We start from the raw sequence: 20,714 nt of genomic DNA on the forward strand, positions 1-20,714 counted from the left end.
CATCTTTGTATCAGTTGGCTGAGGAGGATGCTTTCTATATTTTTTGTTAAAATTCCCAAGTAGGTTTGCCTGCATTAGTTTAATGAGAACTGCTTTAATACAAGGGTCTGGTAGCAAGTCCAATGCTCAGATATGAGACTTAACCATTAATAATCTTTAAAAGCTTCATAGTGAAATTCATTTATTTGGGAACTGAGTATTCTTCATTAGAGTAGGGGGAAAATTGCGAGTTTTAACGGAAGTAACTGGTTAGATCTAACAGAGATTGCCTAAGAAAAATGTAAGATGTTTGTGAAATGCTTTGATGTATCCTAAAACATTGTAAAGCTAGGGCATGAACCAGGTGGCTATATGCAGGGAGAGACAAAGAATCAATACAGCTGACTGATAATTAAGCCAGTACTACATAAGCTGGAACGTTTAACTAAGTGTCAATAGCTTGCTAGGTCAGGTACGTCAAGTTGCTACGCGGTTAGCTAACTTGATACCATTTCTGCATCACAATAAGTCATCATTATGCCATCTGTGTGCTACACAAGTTCCTATCTTCCGAACAACAAACAGCACACAGCATGGTAAAACCTTGGACCATCAGTTAAACCCACACCGGTATGCCAGGAAGACAGCAGTATACTTACTCTCACCAGCCACATAATTAGCTGGAAAATAGCCTCGCTGTCCATTTGCTAGGCTGCCAAACCACCAGTTATCATTATCTTTGTATAACACTTGGATAATGTCACTGCGATGGATGGTTAGCTCATCTGATCGATGCGCTGTGTAGTCATAAAGAGCCACTACCTAAAAGAGAGATAAGAGCACCACAGCTTTATCACAACCATGCCACAGAGAAAAAAGCGCAACATTCACTTCCTCTTGAAGAAAAGCAGCTGAAACCAAAGCTGCACTTTGGTAAAAGCTGAGGCTGTCTCAAGTTTTGCTAATGGGATCAGGGGTGGTGGGAAAGCAGCAGGAGAGGCAAGATAAAGGACTGTGGGATTGCAGAAATGGTTAAGAACATTCAATTCACTAAGATTAGCTTCAAAATAGCAGCTGTTAGTTTTATAAGCAATCTACTTGTGAAGCAAAAGGAAAAAAAAAAACCAACCACTTCATACATTCACTTTCTCAGAATTGTTACACCACCTTCAGATCCTATTCTGTGTGTGCTCATGAAGCATATGTGTTCGAATAAATACTTCAACAGTAGGACAGCGTCACAGAAGGAAAAATTTAGTACAAAAATATCATTGCAAAGTTTTCCTTTGATCACTCCACTTTTTTCTTTCTGAGAAATAGATTTGCATACACTATGTAAGAAATGTTTATATTCTTTCATGTAATAAATCCACTTGCCAGTGTAATACAGCGCATTTATACTTCTCTGAACGAAGCACTAAAAGTGATCAGCACCATGCATACTACACAGAGTACTTTACCAGAAGCTTATTTACTCCCTGAATATGAAAATAAGAAGTATAATTTCTTATTTATGTTCCATGCCCTATGAAAAAAAAACTGTCCTGATGAATTTGGAGCAGAAAAGACTGAAAACAAGTGAACTGAAAGAATAAGGGAAATGCTTACTTCCCTTATTCTGAGGGGAGCAAAATTATGACCTATTTTACATAAAGAACACTGCTTCCCTACATATAATCTTTACCTCAAATCCCTCTACGAAATTCTTAAGGGAAAAGGTCAGAAACAGGGATTGATAGGAGTGATAGGATGTTATAGGGGATTGTAGGAGACAGCAAAGTTATTATGAAGATAAGGTATTGGAGAAAAAGACTAGATGATCTTTCGAGGTCCCTTCCAACCCCTAACATTCCGTGATTCTGTGAAAAACCTTCCTTTATAACTCATGAATGCATTTAAATCCTAAGACTGCTGAACTGTGCAGTGCTTTTTATATTTTTATTTCTACTTCGAGTAATCTGTGAGCTATGTGTATAAAATTATAGCCAAAGTCACTTGCATTTTCATAATTCCATATCACCCCTTAAACAGATTAAATCAGTTATGAGTGGGAAAGGATGGAAATGATTCTACCATTGTAAATTATATGTGCTAATTTGTGAGCTGGTGAGCACCAAAAAATTATTAACAGCAAAGTTCTCAGCAGATGGGAAATTTATCTAAATATGCATTCAGTAAGCCTGAGTTTACATAAAGAACCTAAATAGTGAAATATCCTTTATCATAACTCTCCTCTCTGCATTAGGAAAGCTAATATGGTAATTACAGGTGATGTTGACAATATAGAAATATGAACTATAGAACAGAATCCAACTAAAATGCACTCATGAGTACGGTAGAGAAACAGTAAAGAACTGGAGGCTCCCACGTCCAGTAAGGGGTGCTCTGACAGTGCCCGCTTCAGTTAAGGGGGAACGGTTTCCTTAGCAATATTGCTATGCAAATCATAAGGTTACTTAAGGTAAAAAAAAAACAAACTCAAAACACACTCCCCTCGCCGCCCCCTGGAACGTAACACCAATGACCTAGCAGTATGAAAAAAAGTGAAAGATAGAGCAACAAATACTTTTTGCAGTGTCTTTTGTAAGATAGCTCTGGTGTAAGTGCTTTGGTTTTGGAAAAAATTTACAAAAATTCTGTAACATTGAAACATGGCCAACAAAAAGTTCAAACCAATCAAGAAAGTCCCACTGTTTGTCTCCCAGAAATAAAAAAAAAAAAATCAAAACACCCATGTATCTTGTAATAGAACTGATTTAGCAAGCTTGACAATTTAAATGAAATGTGGAAATTGTAATTATATTTTCTGGAGACACATGATCAGAAAATGACGAAAAGGGGATGCAGAAAATTGCACTTCAGGACCAACGAAGAAGGTAAAACATTCATGATTATGCCCAAAGCAAGAGAATTGCTTCTGATGTGACATTCAAATATGTGTTAAGTTTTGTCTGGGTCCAAGTGCATGCAAAAAAGCCTATATTCATCAAAATTTTACAAAATTATTTTTTATGAGTGATATAAAAACAGCAAAAATGTGGTTATGCCAGTTATGAACATGTGTATAAGAACTACAAAATCTAGACTAGTAAAAAAAGAGTAATTGGGACATGCTAAAAGAAAGAGAAGAAAGAATGTGTTTTCAAAAGCACAGATGCAGTGAAACAGGTATAGAAGACACTGCAAAAAATTACATAATACTTACTGTCTCTTGCTCGAGTGGACAACTTCCTCCTCCTTTCGCTCCCAGGGCAGTCAGGCAGTCATCATTCTAGAAAAAGAAATAATTTTAAACTTTCATTTGAAGTATTTTAATAAACTACAATTTTGAGCATTTTCATGTCTACTCGAGAACAGTAGGAATTATCTGAAATAAAATGCTTTTTTAAAAAAAGAAAAAGCAGAAGTGATGTTAAGCAACACTGAGTAATATTGGCTATGTAGATATTCAGATAAAGATATGAAGCTTTTCAAGTACATACACTAAAGGCAACAAGGGGGAAGACAGAGGACTGATGACTGTGCAGTCTAAGCTTGTTTGCATCGCAAACACTACGGTAGATGTTTAAGAAGTTGTTGCAGTCAACTTTACCTCTGAATCAGTATGTAAAAAGGTGGCACTTGCATATAATGGAGAATTTCAGATTGATCTTAATAACTAACACTTTCCATTTAATTCTAATAGTTCTGTCTTTACTGCCTACTCTTCAGACTTCCAACAATGTCAAAGGAATAGCAAGTATACAATGCAATAACTGCTATGTGCCTGTACCTAGCAAATTTGATTTTTGTCAAACAATAGAATTCTTCAGTTGAAAGAAGATTTTAAATAGAAAAAATATTAAAATTTGCAGAGGAACAACAAAATAGAACAAAGGAAGATGCAAGTCCTTTGCTGGTGTTACTTAATTTTTTTCAATGACCTACATTCACAAAGGGGAAACCAGTTTGCCCCTGGATTTTGTGTGTGTCAAAGGATAAAAATGACAATGCAGAACAGAAATATTACACAGCAATTAAAATATTTTAGAAGAGAATAATCAAATGTGAGCTTTGCAGAGAAAACATTTCCACCCATAGCAGGTTGTATGACATTATAAACAACATCTAAATTTCAGAATTTTTATCCAACATATTTCACATTTTTCATATTTTACAGCCTCTCCTTTAAGTGTCTTTTTTCCATGACCTTCTTCTTCTTCTCCTCCTTTTTAAAAACATGTATCTAAAATATATTTCTCCTTTTATTTATTTATTTTTAATTAGGGTCATACAAGGAACATTAGTACTGCAATCCTCAGCAGAATAAATGGCATTCTCTGCCCTCAGTGTTGTTTTCCTAACTTAGCTAGGCTTACCCCACATGGGAACGAAATCACTTACTATCCTGAACAGAGAAGTTCCATCCAGTCTCCAGATTGTTTCGGTATTACCACAGTAGCAGACACAAGTGGCACATACAGATGAACACGGTATAAAAGTGAAGAGTTGCACTCAGTTCTTATCATCTACCAGAACATCTAAGCCTACCACCTAGAGAGTTCTGAATAATTACGTACACATACGGAGGGGGGGGCAGGCGGGGAGGGTAACTGCCTGATTTGATAAGCAAATTTTGAACAAAGAGCGATGGAGCTGCAGTGGAGAGTACACGGCTTGCTCAGTGGTCTACTGGTAGTTTGCACTGCCTTACAGGTTTCAGCTAATTCTCATTTTCCATTCTCAAGGTTAAGGGAACTGTGCAGGCAATGTGCTTAGCCTGTGGGATGGGAGTGCCTCCTGTTGCTCAAAAATGATTCATCAGAATTATTAGCAGTATTATTTAGGTATCTAGTTCAGGTACTCATATTGCCCCATGATTGTGTCTCAATCTGTCTCTCTTTTTAATGAAGTATTTATGCGCTCTAAAACACTCGACGTAAGAAGAGCTTGAAGAGAGCGAGCTGTTTGGAAATAACAAGCTAAAATCCATGAGTCACCCTGAGACTATGTTGAATGTTCTCAGACACTGTTAAACTTTTAAGGCAACAACAATCCAAAGTTTCCTCTCAAAGAGATATGCCAAATATGTTCCAGGCTGCACACGCCCCCCCCTCCAACCTCCAGTAGGAAGGAGGAATTGCCACGGCTCCTTGCCACAGACATGACTGCTGCCATTTCTCAAGCTGTGCCAACCACCAGCTACGCTGGAAGCAACACCCAGCAAAAACTACCGGCCTTTCCGTTTGGAAACAGCAATTTTCTGATGATGTGTCACAAGATTAAGCCACGTTTTCAGGATACCAAAAAAACAACAGGCAGACTGAAGCCTATGAATACATCGTTCTTAATGCAGTATTAATGTCTCTCTCTTTTTTTTTTTTTCTTCTCAGCAGAACAGACATGGGGCTATAGTTATGCTCTGAGGAGCTGGTCTTTCTGGGAGGCTGACCATCTGTGAGAAACAGGAGCTTGCTGAAAAAGCCTGCCGTGTCACGCTGATTTTTGGCTGCACAAAGCTGTTAGGAGCTTTCAGTGTAAGGAACACCCTCAGAAGAAGAGTTGATGCAGAGTTCTAGATCATGGAATATCACACTGGTTATCCATGATTATCCCACTTAGATAGCCTTTTCTAGACATTTCTAGCACTAAGCCAAACAAAAAATGTTTTAAGACACTAATACAAAAGAGAGCATTGCTAATAAGAGTAAACTGATGGAAAAGTTGTTGTATAAAGTGTCACTGATTCCTGATAATAGCACCAATTAAAATGTTTATGGCTTCTTTTTAATTGGGCAGTTTGGGTTATTTTAGTAATGAAGGGTTTGCTTTTATTCATGCTGATATATAGAAGCTGACAGGATTTGAGTATTAGATAGCATTAATTTCCTTAGGAGAAGCAGCAGTGAGCAAGAATAATTGATAGGTTATTACTGCCTTTTCTGTAAAAAAATTCTGTTGCTGAACAAATATATTTCAAGTACCACAATATCAACGTTTAAAGAAAAACTATGGAAAAATGTAAAATCTATTGGTGGTTTCATGTTTCTTCCTCATATGCAAATTCATTCTTCATTTTAACAGAATAAACACCCAGAAAAAGTTCCACTTCTAATTAGTCATTAACTCTTAATAGCTACACTTGGAAATTAAGTTTTTCTAAGATTAGTCTTAGGCAGACACTACACATACCGGCGTGAACCCCCAAAGTCCAGGCACACAGAGGCAAAGCCACCCTCCCTCCTTTTCCCGTTAGCGTGCCAGAGTCGTTGACACAAAGAAGGGCAAACATCTGCTTCTCAGATGCCACACAGGGCCACAGCTTCTCTCTGCTCCACCTGCCTATACCTGCTCTCTGCCAGAATGAGAGAGAAACTGGGAGTGTTACTTGTACAAACACTACAGTAAAGACACAAGGAATCAGTGTTAAGGTTCCAGTAAATCTGTCTCTCAGTGTGTAATAGCCTGGTTTCTGAGACTCTTACCATTTTGTTTGTTTGTTTGTCGTGGGTTTTTTGTTTGCTTGTGTTTTTTAAAGGAGACAAAATAAGAAATGAACTTACAGTGCTCAGAAAACCTACGACTGGCTTAAAAGTGACTTAATATTTAAAACATTTAAAAATTTTACAGAATCAGTCTGAGATTTTACAGTTGCTCCATTGTTTTCATTTTTCCTTATGAACCCTTAATCCTCTCCTTCCCTAGGAATGTCACGCCATCTCTTTATCCTGGCAATTGAAATTTTAAATGAAATGCTAAATAAGCTGAGACTCAGCATAATATAATTGAATATCGCTAGCAATGTCACATTTCTGTTCTTGTTCTCTAGTCCAATTAACTGTCAACACAGTTCTAGTTCAGGACACATAAGTGTACAGATTTTACGGGAAAATGAAGTACTAGGACAGTATTAATAGCTAAATTAAAATGATTCTGAAAGTATTAATTGCTAAGAATAATGTACTCTTCTTGGGTCTTAATTAATCTGTCTGTAGACACACTACTTCCTTAGACTTCAGATGACTACAATCCTTATTTGATTACAGCCCTTCAATATTTAATGAGTATGGGAATCTATAACCTGCCTAGAGGAAAAAAAAACCAAAACTGTGCCAGGCTGCACTTTATTGAAACCTGCAATGCACAAACAGAAATCAGAAATGCAAACACAGCTGCTGCAGTAAAGCCTACAGGGATAAAAAAAAAAAAAAAAAAAGGAAAGAAAAGAAAAAAAGGGAAAAAAGATCAAATTTTAAGCACATGAAATACTCCAACTCCTGAATTTATTCAAAACCTCTTCAACTATTTCATCATTTGTAAACGTGCTACTTTCTTGATGTAAGTTACTAACTTGATGTAAGTTACTAATGTGCTACTTTCTTAATGTAAGTTACTAAGTTCACCTGCATTTATAACAGAAAAATGAACAAAAATATTCAAAACCTTAAATTAACCCTCTCAGAAAAAAAAATGTTTTTAATTAGCTGCTGTTTACTATTTTCCAAAACAGTTGAACCTGTAAATTTTTATAGAGCCTGCTGTGATGGAGAACACTGAAATACTGATCAAACAATTTATACTTATTCCTAAAAATTACCTATCAGTGACTAAAAGAATTGAAAATGTGAAAATGTGAAAACAAGAACCATTTAGCCACTGACAAAAGAGCAATGTAAAACCATACAGAATTTCTTGGTGAATCCTGTGTATCTTATGATCTTTCCACAATCCTATTAACAGATTCTGTTAAATGAGGTAGGTCCAAAAATCCCCTAAACCAACTCAAAACAAAACCCCAAACCTATAAATGATCTAAGTTAATATATGTCCATTTTTAAAATTTCTCTGAAATGTCACAATTAGCATGCAATTAAGAGCAAATATGCATGAGATTAAAATTACAATTAAAAATCGCATTAAAAATGCAATTAGCATGCAATTAAGACAGACACGGTATTCTGTCCATGGACGCAGGAGGATTAACATCTCCAGTACAACAGGCCCAGCTTCCTAGAGCCACACATAACATTCAGCATTCAGAAACACCACTTGGTCTTCCGTCACTAGCCTCTCCATGCGTTTTGTGTTTAATCCAGGTTTATTGAGTGTTTAGTTGTAATTAATGCCATTTACAGATCCTGTTGGATATATGTATCACGATCAGGAAACCAGAAATTAAGAAAAGAACAAATATCATTACTAGTAGTTTCTAACCAATATTTAACAGATAAGTAATTAAACAAACAGAGGATAGTTGTGATTTCACTTGTTACAAAAAGGTGAACTATGAGTAAACAAGGGAAACATGGTGCTGCAAACAGGAATCAGTTTCAATTTACTGTCCCAGCTTTCTCTCCCTACTTATCAGTGCCTGTATTCTTAGTAATAATCAAAAACACAGGGCTGTGATTTTAATTATTTATTTCTAAATAACAAAAAGTAAATAATGAAAAAATGGAAAGCTTTTAATTTGCAGATATCTGATCTCACTACCAGGTGGCTGCTGCAAAAGCTTATTTGTAGAAAATGTGCTTGAAGATACCTGAATAAAGACAGGATAAAAAAAACCAATAAACCCTCTCTACAATGAGAATTTGTGAATAATGGCATTTTACAGTTAAACATCAATTTAAAAAAATGCAAAGATAGAATTCCTTACCGTCTGTAGTCTACCCAATAGTGTTCGGCTAAGAGGATTTCCTACTGGGCTGAAACACCCTGTGAAAAGAAAAGGCTGTGAATTTTCTGCTTGTTATCCTTTTCCATCGAATAAACCATTTTATTTTAAAAACATTATGTTAGCAGGATACGTTTGACAAAATTCTAATGAAAAGCAGCAGCATCTTTCAGTCACAACTATGCATCCTTCAGTCAGGAACAGTTGGAGGGTTTATTTAACTAACAGACCTGACACAAGGTTAACTAATCCAATATTTCCATTCAAATGATTTGGAGAAACAGCCCAAGCTATGTCCACATGGCACCTCATGCTCAAAGCTGACCCTATTATCTAGGCTGCATTGCTTTTCTCTTCATTGAATTTCTGAGTAATGCATACAAAGTTTTCCAACAGAAATGATCACAAAAACTCTCAAAGGAATTACTTCCTTATTTTATATGAAAGAATAACTATGTCTATTCAGCAGTTCCCTTTGATCATCTGAGTTCCTATCACAACACATCTTGCTGTTTATTTTATTCACTCTCTACATAGTGCATTTGAAAAAGTACTTGTAAATTTTATTCTTTTCAAACTATTATGTTAACTACTAAGCTCAGGAAAATCCTTTCATCATCTATGGATTTATCTCTTTGTTATGGGTCTCCTCAGCTGAACACTTAAGAAAACATCTTAAAAAGAAAAGATAGAAAAATCAGAAAACTGTTGAACATGACAGTGAAAAATGCTACTGCTTCGTGGGAGAATGGTTTATCATGTATAGAGATGCCAGACAACATAGAGTTAAGCTCACTGGATTTTCTCTGTGAGACACTAGATTTGAAACAAGCTTTGTTTTCAAAGAGGAAGAAGTTCTGAAAACTCACTTTCGTTTGCCACTCTAAAAGCTTACTCTTGAGGAGTCCAGTACGTGAATAAAGAGGATTTTTCAGATTCAGATTCCCATGTACTGGCACGGCTCCACAAGAGAGCCTGCACAACTCCACCTACAGTACACTTTCTAAAGCCTAGTGGTTTTGACTTTCACGGGAGATTTGCTCATAAATGTTTAATCATTCAGATATGTAGATATTTCTAAATATGACAAAAGCTTCAAGCTCAACTAATTGTTAAACCATGCTCCTGCAGGTTTCTGTATATGAATAATTTTGTACTTGTGAGAAATCCCACGTAAGTACAACGGATTTTTCAATTATGTGCATGAATGAAAAAATCTGTGACCTTCATAATTTCAAAAAAAGCTTGTATAAATTCTGAAATGCTTCATTTTTAAAAACTTACTTTGATTTTTATATTTTTTTCCATCTCTTTTCAGAAGTGGAAAGAGAACAGAAATCGTTTTCTGAATTCAACCAATACTCAAAGACGGTAGACCTAAAGCTTACCTTTTTTGAAATAAGCTATTTGCTAAAACATTCGTTCAGCTCTAACACCAATTCTATCAATATTATTAACTACATACTCATACAGTTACAAAACAAGTTGCTACAGGGATGCGCATACTATTGCATACAACTGTTATATCAATTCTTCAAATAAACCCCCCCAACAAACTCAAGACCAATAAAATGTCTGCATGATAGAAAAATATTTTCTTCTTTAGACAGCTAATTATTATATCAAGGTATTTTTAGTTTGAGCATTTTAGTGTTGTGCCAGTTCACATACACACAATCTAAGATAAAAGCTACATAAAACACATGAAGAAAACAGTTGGTTGTTTAGAAAAATCTTCAAACTTTAATTAAAAAAAAAAATCTTTATCAGTAATATCACTGACTTTCTTGTTCTCCTAAGGAAAAGATGTATTACCTCCAAGTACTTCTGGACTGTATATTTATGTATGTGAATACTCCTGTACAGCTCTATATTAAGTTGCTTGTCAGGTGAAAACTTTATGGTTAGACAGGGATCCCCAGGTAAGCCTCAAGAAAGGGCCGCGCAAACCTGTTCTGCTGCAAGCATAGGGAAGACACAGATGTGTCTGCCGAAGATACCCGGAGTGCTCTACTGAATTCTAGCAGCTGGCATGGGTTTGGACTTAAGAGTTTTCCGTGATTAGAGCCTTCTTCCAAAACAAGCAGGAAATTCTCACTACTTCGCTAAAGGTGTAAACGCTAAATAGACCACAGCACACTTGGGTCCAAATATCATGTCCTCCATAGAGCTAATGCTCCTTGTTCACACTGATCACGCGTATTGGTTACCCTAAACTAGTCTTTAATGTTATCCGTTAGCTGTTTTCAGTTACCAAGCATTCCTTTAGCAGCTCCTACATTCTGAGCAGTCATATATATAAAAACCCCAACAAATCAAAACACAATATAAACAAACAACATATGTTCAAATCTTCCTCACTCACCAGACAAGGTCCAATCATGAGCAAGAGAAAATCCACCCCTTCTTTCCAAATGATGCAGTAGATTTTTAAAGCTATTTTGCACAGCTATTGGCTTGACGTGGTTCCATGCTTGATGAAGCATGTTAAATGACACCGTGCAGGTGTGACTAACAGCCTCAGCAGTGCTTGCTTTGGTTATCTATGATCCAGGCTGTGCAAACTTTTCAACTACTATAGTGAGGTATTGAAACTGAGGTCAGGACCACAGAAGGACAATTCCACTTCATCCAAAAATGAAGTGTACAGAACACTGTGACCTGTTGGGACTCTCGCTTTGCCTGAGCTTGTATAAAAGTCATTAAATCACTTCAAAGGTCAAACCTGAAACAAACCAGCACCCCAGTTAATCTAGACTGTCTTATCTTTAAGATGCTTCAGAATCACTAATGGAGAAGCATTTTTATTGTTTCAGGGTATTTACTTGAACTCTTCAGTAATCTTAACAACATTTTGCTGTCTTCATCTTCAAAACTCTGTATATCTTGAGAAGGTAATCTTCCCTATGTAAAATATTAACATTATAATTACTGTATTGCCTATTAGTCTGCATTGATTCTTCAGTGGTCGCCTTTATATGGAATTTTGTATACAGAATAAATTATTACTGGAAGAACCTAATGTTAGTGTCTAAATGCCACGTTGGATGCCTCAATGCCTCAAAATGATAGATGCTCTTCCCAGAGGATCAGCATTTTAACAATGACACAGTTTAACAGCAGGACAGCTCTTTATGGTCCATGTAATCCTCTTGCTACAATTCTCATGTGAGTCCAAGCATGTGCTGACTTTAGGTAAATGCCTTCCAGAGAACTGGTATCTTTTAAGTAACAGTGTAGTTGCCTGCCTTGAGAGGGAGTCTGAAACTGTATAGTTTCCTGTACAATTTGAACAGTGAAAGTCTATCCTTAGTTCCCCTGGGTCACTTTGGGCAATAGATTCTTTGCCAGTATAATTGCAACTAAAGAGGAAAGAAGACAGAAACCAAGTAGTTGTCCTCTGTCCAAAACACATCTGTAAAACCAAGGTCCCAGTTTTACTGCCTGCTTTCACTCAAAAACCACCCTCTGCTCTAGATAAGCACATTAGTGTGAAGTGATCAAATTCTAAATAGTCTAAAACACACAGGAATTAGGTGAGTTCACTTCCAAACTGATTAGACTTATATAGATATTTATATGGTAAAAGTAACAATGGCCCAAATTGGACTTGTAAAAATTACTAATACTGAAAGTTCGTGTGAAAAACATCCTCTTATAATAGAGGCTGAGAGAACATTCATTACAGAATTTATGTTTAAATTAACTTTTCAAGAGAAGGCTTTTTCTCCCTATGTGAAATGCTCTTGATAAATTAATTCTGTTAATCAATAAACGTAATTGTGCATTATAAATCTCCCAAGATTCCAGTCTCATAAAATCTACAGTTAACGAAATAATCCAAAAGATCATCCCAGAATATTCTCAGAAAAATCACGGAACAGAAACAAACAAATATATAACTAAGAAAACTGAAAAAATTTAATATTCAGACATTTCTCTGATGAACTCCTCTAAAGCAGAGAGAAAAGTAATAACCTTACCCATTCCACATTATGCTGGTTTTGAGTTTAAGTTTATACTGCATATTAATGTCTAAACAAATCCCACAAACAAATCCTCAGAGACATGAAAATAAACTATGTCTCTATTAAATGCTATTTCCTATTGCAAACATCCTTCTTATAATTTATATTGTGACCTCTTGCAGCATGGCATAGTTAAAATACACCCAGATAAAGAGAAAACCCTGGAAAAAAAGGCCAACTCAGACATGAGATGAGTATGTGTGTATCAGCTCAGTCCTTTTCCTACTCATCTTTTCTGTGGCTTTAAAACTGTTCTGAGCACACAGAACTGTGCTTTCAGCACAGTTAACTGATGAAAAGTATGACCTTTGTGACCAAAAGATCTTCTAGCATACAGTATAAGCTCTACTTTAGACACTGAAGGAAAGTTTTGAGGGCTTTTTAAAGTAAAAGCTTTCAGAGTGGTATTACTCAGTTCTTTCTGTAATTTTATTTTTCAAGTTAGGTATAATGTAAGAAAAAGATTGTTTTGTAATGATCTAAATATATATTAATCTTTCCTCAAAGGCTTTATTCTCACAACAATTATGCTTTAAAAGAGCAAATAGAATTAATTAAATAACAAAGATTGTTTATATATTGGATAAGAATCTGTCTTCCTTTATTTAAACACAGATCACAAATACATTCAAAACACATCACAAACATTTTCGGATGCAGTTCACACAGAATTAAAGGAATGAATCCATCCATCTTAACAAAAGTGTACCTTTTTGTTTTACCAGCAAAAGAGCTGTTTTGCTAATAAACATCGTAAGTGAAAACCCACTTCAGATTCTGCTCTGCATAACTTAGTCTAGCAACTATGACTCTGAACATATTCCACATTGAACAGGAGACTGTTCCAGTGAAGTTTAATCTACTATTTTGGAACTCATTTGGTTAAAGGTAGAGCAAGAAAACTACACTGAAAAGCAGTTCAAAGTGAGAAAAGGAACTGAGTATTTTTAGCATTCTTTCTAAAACAGTGCCCTCTTTGTAACTAATATGATGCCAAAGGAAATGGTTAATTCTCTTGAGAGTCCGTATCTTTTAAGCTACTTAAAATGTGTGTTCTCAAAGTAGATGGTACTCATATGCTCTGTTTAAGTGCTGTGACAGCATCACTACTGAATCACTACTGAATGCAAAGGACACCTACAAACACCGGTAAGATTCTTGCAATGTATTCTGTACTGGCAGAAGTTTACTCAATGTCAAGTGAGTCCATGTTGTTACTAGCCCTCTCCTTGGCTTTTGCCAACTTTTTTTTCCTGTCAGATCACCTGGAAAAGAATGAACTATCTCCTCAATGCCATTCTCATTTTTTAAGTGGGGTTCCACTTTGTTAACCTAAACCTATCCACTTAAAACTAAACCACAAAATCTATACGACAAATAAAATCCCTCTGTTTACCGTCCTACTTTCTCTAAGTTATATGTAGAAACGTCTGTTAATTTATTTTGCCAGTTGGATATGAGAACTGTTTTCATGCTATGTACATTTAGTAAATGAGAGAGGGAGATGCCTTAGCTCTACTGCTGTCAGATGGTCCTCCTTCAGTTAGTGCAGAAACTGAGCTAGACGGCTATGACAAAACCAAAGCAAAACAACCAAACCCAGCCCTTCCTCCCACCCCTCTGCCCCAATTAAGCCAAAACAGATCTCTGCTGATAAGTGGAAAATCACAACTTTTTATTTCCTTTCCCCATCCCCATTAATATAATGAAAACTTGCAAACTAACAAAATAAACTTATGAACTTAGGTGACATCAGGCTGTGATTGCCATTCAAAATATTATGCTATGCACAGAAGGATAAGCTTTCAATAAAAAAGTATGCAATATTTACCTTTTTCACCAGTTGTTTACTAAATGCTGGTACTAAAACCAGTTATCTAGAAAAGTAACTCTAGGGAGTTACACAATTCAGCACTCTGTAGTTCTACACGTAGTGCTGCAGCTTCTTTCACACCAGCATGATTTTCCAGTAGATGCTCCAACTCCAAGTACTAGGAGAAGTCTGGCTTCTCCAACCATGAGTCAGTCAGTCTTCCTAAACTGAGAAAGACAACTAGTCTAGTGTGCTTAAATACAGTAACCTTCTTATCCAAGGACTGGTACAGTTATCTCTAGCTACCGCATCTTGTCGTCTCCAATTCCCCAGCCCGAATGACAAATACGACCTTGCAGCAGGGAATACTGGTGTAAGGCTTGAATTCACACCTGCAGATCCACAGAGAGATACCTTCGCTGCAACATCAACTAATTCCAATCCTCATATAAGGTACCTCCAAAATCAGACAGCACTAAAATGAAAAAAACACTGTGCTTCTGGCAGTACCATATCCCATAACATAATTATATCAACCATCAGCCAAAAGAATGCAGTGATGTTTACTGAAGGTTAGCCACCATTTTCATTCCTGTTCAAGGTATAGAAGAGCACAAACATGTGTTCGCTCTGAATCTTAGAATAATCCACCAGAAAGAACTATGGAGATAGTCTGTCACTGGATTTGAGGAGCACGCCGTTTCATCGGAATGCATTTATCCTATACTTAGGCCCAATGAACAGGCAGAATTTGGCCTCTATTTACAAAAGGCAAAATGAAGTAAAAACTATTGCATCACAAAAACAATTAAAAAATCCAACTTTTTAATTAGAGATTAAAATCAAATACATTTAGCAGCCTACACACCCACTTAATTATTTCTGAGTAATCTTATCAAATCATCATCTTACATTTTTCTTGCAAATGTTAAGTTTCTACAGTACCATATATAAACAATGCAAGTAGTAGCACGTGTCCCAAGTATTCTTTTGAAGCAAAGAACATTTACTGCATTCATGCTAATCAGGAACGTCCTAATTTATGACAACTTCTAACGTTACATCATAATGGCAGTAGATACAACTGAAAATGAGCAGGGGCTATAATAGCCAGTTGTTTCTTCCTACAACGTAGAGAACAAAAAGTAACTCTACAGCAAACATCAATAAGGCTGTGCAGATATCATCAGCATTCTGAAATCAGATTGGCAATATTATTTACAAGTTCTAGATAGCAGATAAAAAGATGTAAAGAAAATGCAGACTATGATGCACACTCTGTATTAACAAGTTATTTTTTTTCTAGTGCTGTAGATATCTTGAGAAAGTCATTATTAGTTTTGCTAAGCTCACCAGGACTATTTAAAAGCAAGCAAACTAAATTAAGCTTGAAAAGAAACTTATTTTGCATTCTGTTAAACAAAGCTTGTGGTGACACCCTAATGAAAAATACTTCAGGAGATAAAGCAATTACAGTCCCTTAGAGTTGTGGATTCCCAACACTGAAGTAGCAATCTTCACTTCTGTGTTTGGTAGTATTTTTGCTTCTGCATTAACTTACCCTCCCTGAATCAGAGAAAGTGGAGCTCTTAGGCAGGATTTATGCTTATCGGTCCCCTAAAAATATGTAGAACAGTTAAATTCTATTTATTAATACAGTTAATTTCCATGTATTACAGTTAAATAGAATTAAACTCTAAGTCAAACATCTACTGACCTCAGGAGGTCTTTAAAAATCATACTTGACTAGGGATAAAAGACAAAGAATGCAAGTTATGCAAGGAAGGAAAACAAAGTAATTTACTTCGCATGGTTCCTCCCACAGCTGAAATTTAGCAATGGCTAGTTACCCACATTTACTTAAACCAAATTAGCCTGTTGCTACACAGATGGAAAGCTGTAAGAAAAAACTATGCTTAGAATATCACAAATACTTTTCAAAATCAATTTAACATTTTTGAAATGCAAAGTCTTCTCAGCTAAGAAAAAAACCAGTTATTGCATGAACTGCTAAGTTTCTCAGTAGCCTCACAGATCAAATTGTGACACCCTCCCGCAAAAAAAAATAATTAAAAAATCTTGTAACTTCTTGAAGAAAATATATAACATTTTCCTAACATTTGCATTCAAGGAAAAAGAGTATCATCAACACCATTTACAATATGCTGGAAAAAATAAGTCAGCTTGACATTTCAGGTCTTTATAATGACTAGAATAGCCACTACTTTGTACCTAGCCTATTTTCTTTATTAATTTAGCACTTTCACCCAATACTGAATAGTAATTTTGAGAAAATATTACCAGAAAGTTCAATGACACTGCCAAACAATTCATACATTATTAAATCTGAACAATGCAGGACCACTGACAGACACTAAATCAGAAAATCGTTACATAAGATTTTTAATATGGTCTAAAATCAAAACAGTAAGAAAACAAGCTTCATAGCAGATACACTTATTATCGCATTTTCAGAAATAGGCTATGTCTTTAAAATACATTCCCAAGCTTACTTTCCATTTTGTAGTCCAGAAACTAGACTGATCAGATATTTCATGAGAATTGGTGTATCATGAAACCAACCTAAAACACGCAAGTTTTTGTGCATGTACACTTTTGATTTTTCAGAACATTTACGAACAAACTATTCTAAGAAGAGTTTTTCTACAAAACAGTGATTAGAACATGTATGAATAAGTCCTTTCTAATTAATTTCCAACTGTACACATGGAAATAAAACAATGGCCTGTAGCAACTTTGGTAACAAAATCTGAATACACTTCCTTGTAAACAATATGACACTGTGGCAACAAAATCTGAACACATTTCCTTGTAAGCAATATGACAAAGCACTTGAGATTAACACTGGTATCATCCATTACAGAGGAAAATCTACTGAAAAGTTAAGTCCAGTATTAAAGCAATACATTGCAGGTCCAGCTGGGCACAGATTTTAATGATGAAGATTTCTCAGTTTCCTTCACCTACAAGGCCCACAAAGTTTTCTAGAGTGCGACAGCAACTCACTACTTCTTTTATGGCAGTGGATTTTCACAAAGCTTTTTAGAACGTATCACTACGGCTACACTCTCGGTCTTCAGCCACCATGCAAGTAATCTAGCAGAAATTTAGACTGGTTATACATATAGCTAGATACAAAATGTTATGCTGCTTTGGGAAAAGTAAAAAAGATGACTTGACTATTAAAGACCCTACTAGAAAGCGTGAATTATCACTTGACAAAAAGCTGAAAAGCAATCTGTTCTAGACTTTTTTTTTTTCCTTGGGTCTTAGGTGGAGGATGTGCAAAAAAAGTAAGCATGGAAAGGAAAGTACTTGCAAAGAACATCATTAGGAGGCAATACTCCCTTTCATTTACAAAGTGGTACCTGATGTGAGGAGAGGTAAAAGATGGAAAACCAAGACAGGCAGGTTCATAAAGAGGGACTGTGCCCAGCTTTGGGCTAATACCGCGTTCCCAGAACTCTGACAACCCTGGAGAGAAGAAGTGTCTCTCCAAGGTTCAACCAGCAATCCAAATCACTGCAACTGCTAATAGAAGAAGCTAAGACTCTACACTGTCTTAGTGCCAAGCCAGCAAATAGAAGTTACAAGTCCCATTCAATGAATTTGTATCTTATTTTCATAGGGATTTTACAAACAAGAATATCTGCACAGCAAGTCTAAAGATGTAAACAAAAAATTAATGAAAATTCAATTCAGAATGAATGCAGAAATACCATTTGACTAAATGTTTTTCATAGATTCATGAAATACAATCTGATTAAGTACTTAATTATAACTACGAGAGGTTTTTTCACACCATCACACAGGTAGTGCCGAACAGATGAAAACTGCAGTATTTGAACACATAAGCTTAATTACATCACCCACCTCATCTGGTTTGACTAAAAGTAGCACCTAAATTAGCTGCTGACCATGTTCATACCCCATCTCCAAAACCCTCAAATCCACATAAAAGCAGCAACCGCTAAATTTTCACACTCATCAGTAAGAGAAAGGTGAATATTAAGGGCTGAATATTGAAGGACAGGAAATTGTCCTCCACAGATTATTTTGACTGTAATCTATTTCTATACATTATGTATTGTGAAGCATATCTAGTTTTCTTTTAAAGTGACTTAATTGTTAACTGCTACACAAACATTTGTTTCTTCAAAAGGACTAAACAACTGTGCAAAACACAGAAAACTGTCCAGTAACACTTCGTAAGTTTGGAACTCTCAAAGCATATGCCTTAATAGTTTTGTTCACATAAAAGCACAAAGTTGTTAAATCTTCCTAGATGGTTTTTGCACATTCAAGTGTGCCAAATTATTAACTCAAGAACTGACGATAAGACAACCTTGGACACACCTTGTTCTCTTTGTGGGATTCCTGGAACTTACCCTGACAATTATTTGTTTTGGTACGAAAAGGTAATCTGTAGGAAGATTCTTAATTCAAACCATAACTTCAGTTGCCGAACGTCCTTTACATATATGAACGGACAAAAAAAAAAAAAAAAGAAAAGGAAGCATCCTTTATGGTCTTTAACATAAGGAAAACAACTTTCCAATACAGTAATGTTATCAAGGTACACATGATCTGGCATAATCCAGATGTGTATTAGGTGGGTACTCCACTACAGATTTTTCCAGATAACAGTAGCACAACTACCTTTCTCCTCCTGTTGGTTTTGCTTTTTATATAGGAGCAGCCAAATCTGAAGGAAATACAATTGGGCTGAACATACTGTTAGATTAAACTGCTGGACCTAAAAGGTGAAAATTACCACTAATCAATCAACACATACCAAAAACACGAGTTCTCGATATATTTCTAAAACGAAAAATTCCAGGAATGTTACTAGGAGTCCCTAGAGGAGATAAATATCAACTCAGTTTCAGCTTGTACCTGGGTTACAAGAGAAGTTCTTCAACTGGCAAAATGCACCATAAAGAAATTATCAAGAGCTCTGTTACAATAGATTCTCCTGAATGAGTAGAGGAGGTGACAGGCCTCACTGATACCTCCTCTGAATTAAGATAGCCTAAAAAACCCACACCCTAAAACCAAACCATCACATTTCAAGGACAAGACAATCCTTTTATTAGAAAGATGAACTCTGCTTAAATGTGGTTATACATAAACGAAAATTCAAAGATGCTGTAACAGCCTTGGGCTAATCTGGAAAAACTCACAATCCGTGAGGTGCCAGAAGCTAGCATGGACAGCTACAGCAGAGGCAGTGGCCCTCTATTCAAAACAGAAGATATTGACAGGACAGGAAAAGGGGATGTGATATCCAGAAGCGTATGGGATGCGGCATCTACAAGCGTACAGAGACACGATCAATCTTCAGATGAGATAGACAGTTTCAGATACTACCTGTTATACAGTCTAAGTAAGATTCTTCTGCAGAAGGATTGCCTGGCATACCAGAGAAAACCTTGGTGAGCAGGAAAGACTCTAAGGAGTTTTTCTGAATTTGCCTATGTGTCACCTGGATCTTTTTTTCTCTGGCTGAGGAAGTAAAAACCTGAAGACACTGAACCCTAATTGTGAGGGGAAAAAATAATGAAGGAACCTGTGCAATCTGCTTCTTCACAAGTGCGCCATAAGGTTGCAGAAGAAGGCCAAATACAAGTTTTCAGGAGTAGAGTTTTAAGACAATTCTGCTGCCTCATTTGAATCCATGAAGCAATGAGTCACTGCTCTCTACAGTCTCTAGCAAGCAAGAAAGGAAGTGAAGAGTGAGGAGGCAGGCTCCAGTGAAGCTCTCACTTCACCCAGATCAAAGCAGCACATAGAGGGCAGCTCTGCAAATAATACCAAGTCACTAGGTTGTGTAACAATAGCAACGGGCAAGTGACACGGCCTTCTCTGTACGTGCCTTCTGCTTTCTTAAGGCTCTTCCAATTTACCATCCCCCATCACTAGTTTTTATACTACCAACATGACCAGTACCAAGCTACATCAGTACCACAGTCTAGCGCAGAGCATAATATGGACCACAGACAGGCAAAGCTCATTTAAAAGGTGTTACATTAGAATGAATCATGTAAGGGAAGCTTGCTCTCACTGAACTTGACATTTCAGCAATCAGGGTAACAACAGTTGCACATGAATCTACGAAAGTTTTCACACAGATAAAAAATTATGTACAAAATTAGCAAAGGGCTTCTAAACCAGTTGAAAAAGTAGGTATATATACAAAAAAAGGATGGATAATCCA

The 20,714-nt window shown here is 36.2% G+C and overlaps 1 protein-coding gene across 1 annotated transcript in view; it reads right to left on the reverse strand.

Moving 5' to 3' along the window:
• Positions 1 to 20,714, reverse strand: part of AHI1 (Abelson helper integration site 1) — a 90,883-nt gene that overhangs the window by 15,990 nt on the left and 54,179 nt on the right. Inside the window, exons 19-21 of the mRNA XM_009865370.1 lie at positions 8,618 to 8,676; positions 3,185 to 3,250; positions 639 to 801 (exon numbers count right to left, since the gene is read on the reverse strand). Of these exons, the coding sequence (XP_009863672.1) occupies positions 639 to 801; positions 3,185 to 3,250; positions 8,618 to 8,676 (288 nt within the window). The remainder of the gene's footprint in view (positions 1 to 638; positions 802 to 3,184; positions 3,251 to 8,617; positions 8,677 to 20,714) is intronic.

Source organism: Apaloderma vittatum, unplaced genomic scaffold, assembly GCF_000703405.1.
Source record: "Apaloderma vittatum isolate BGI_N311 unplaced genomic scaffold, ASM70340v1 scaffold13072, whole genome shotgun sequence".
NCBI lineage: Eukaryota > Metazoa > Chordata > Aves > Trogoniformes > Trogonidae > Apaloderma > Apaloderma vittatum.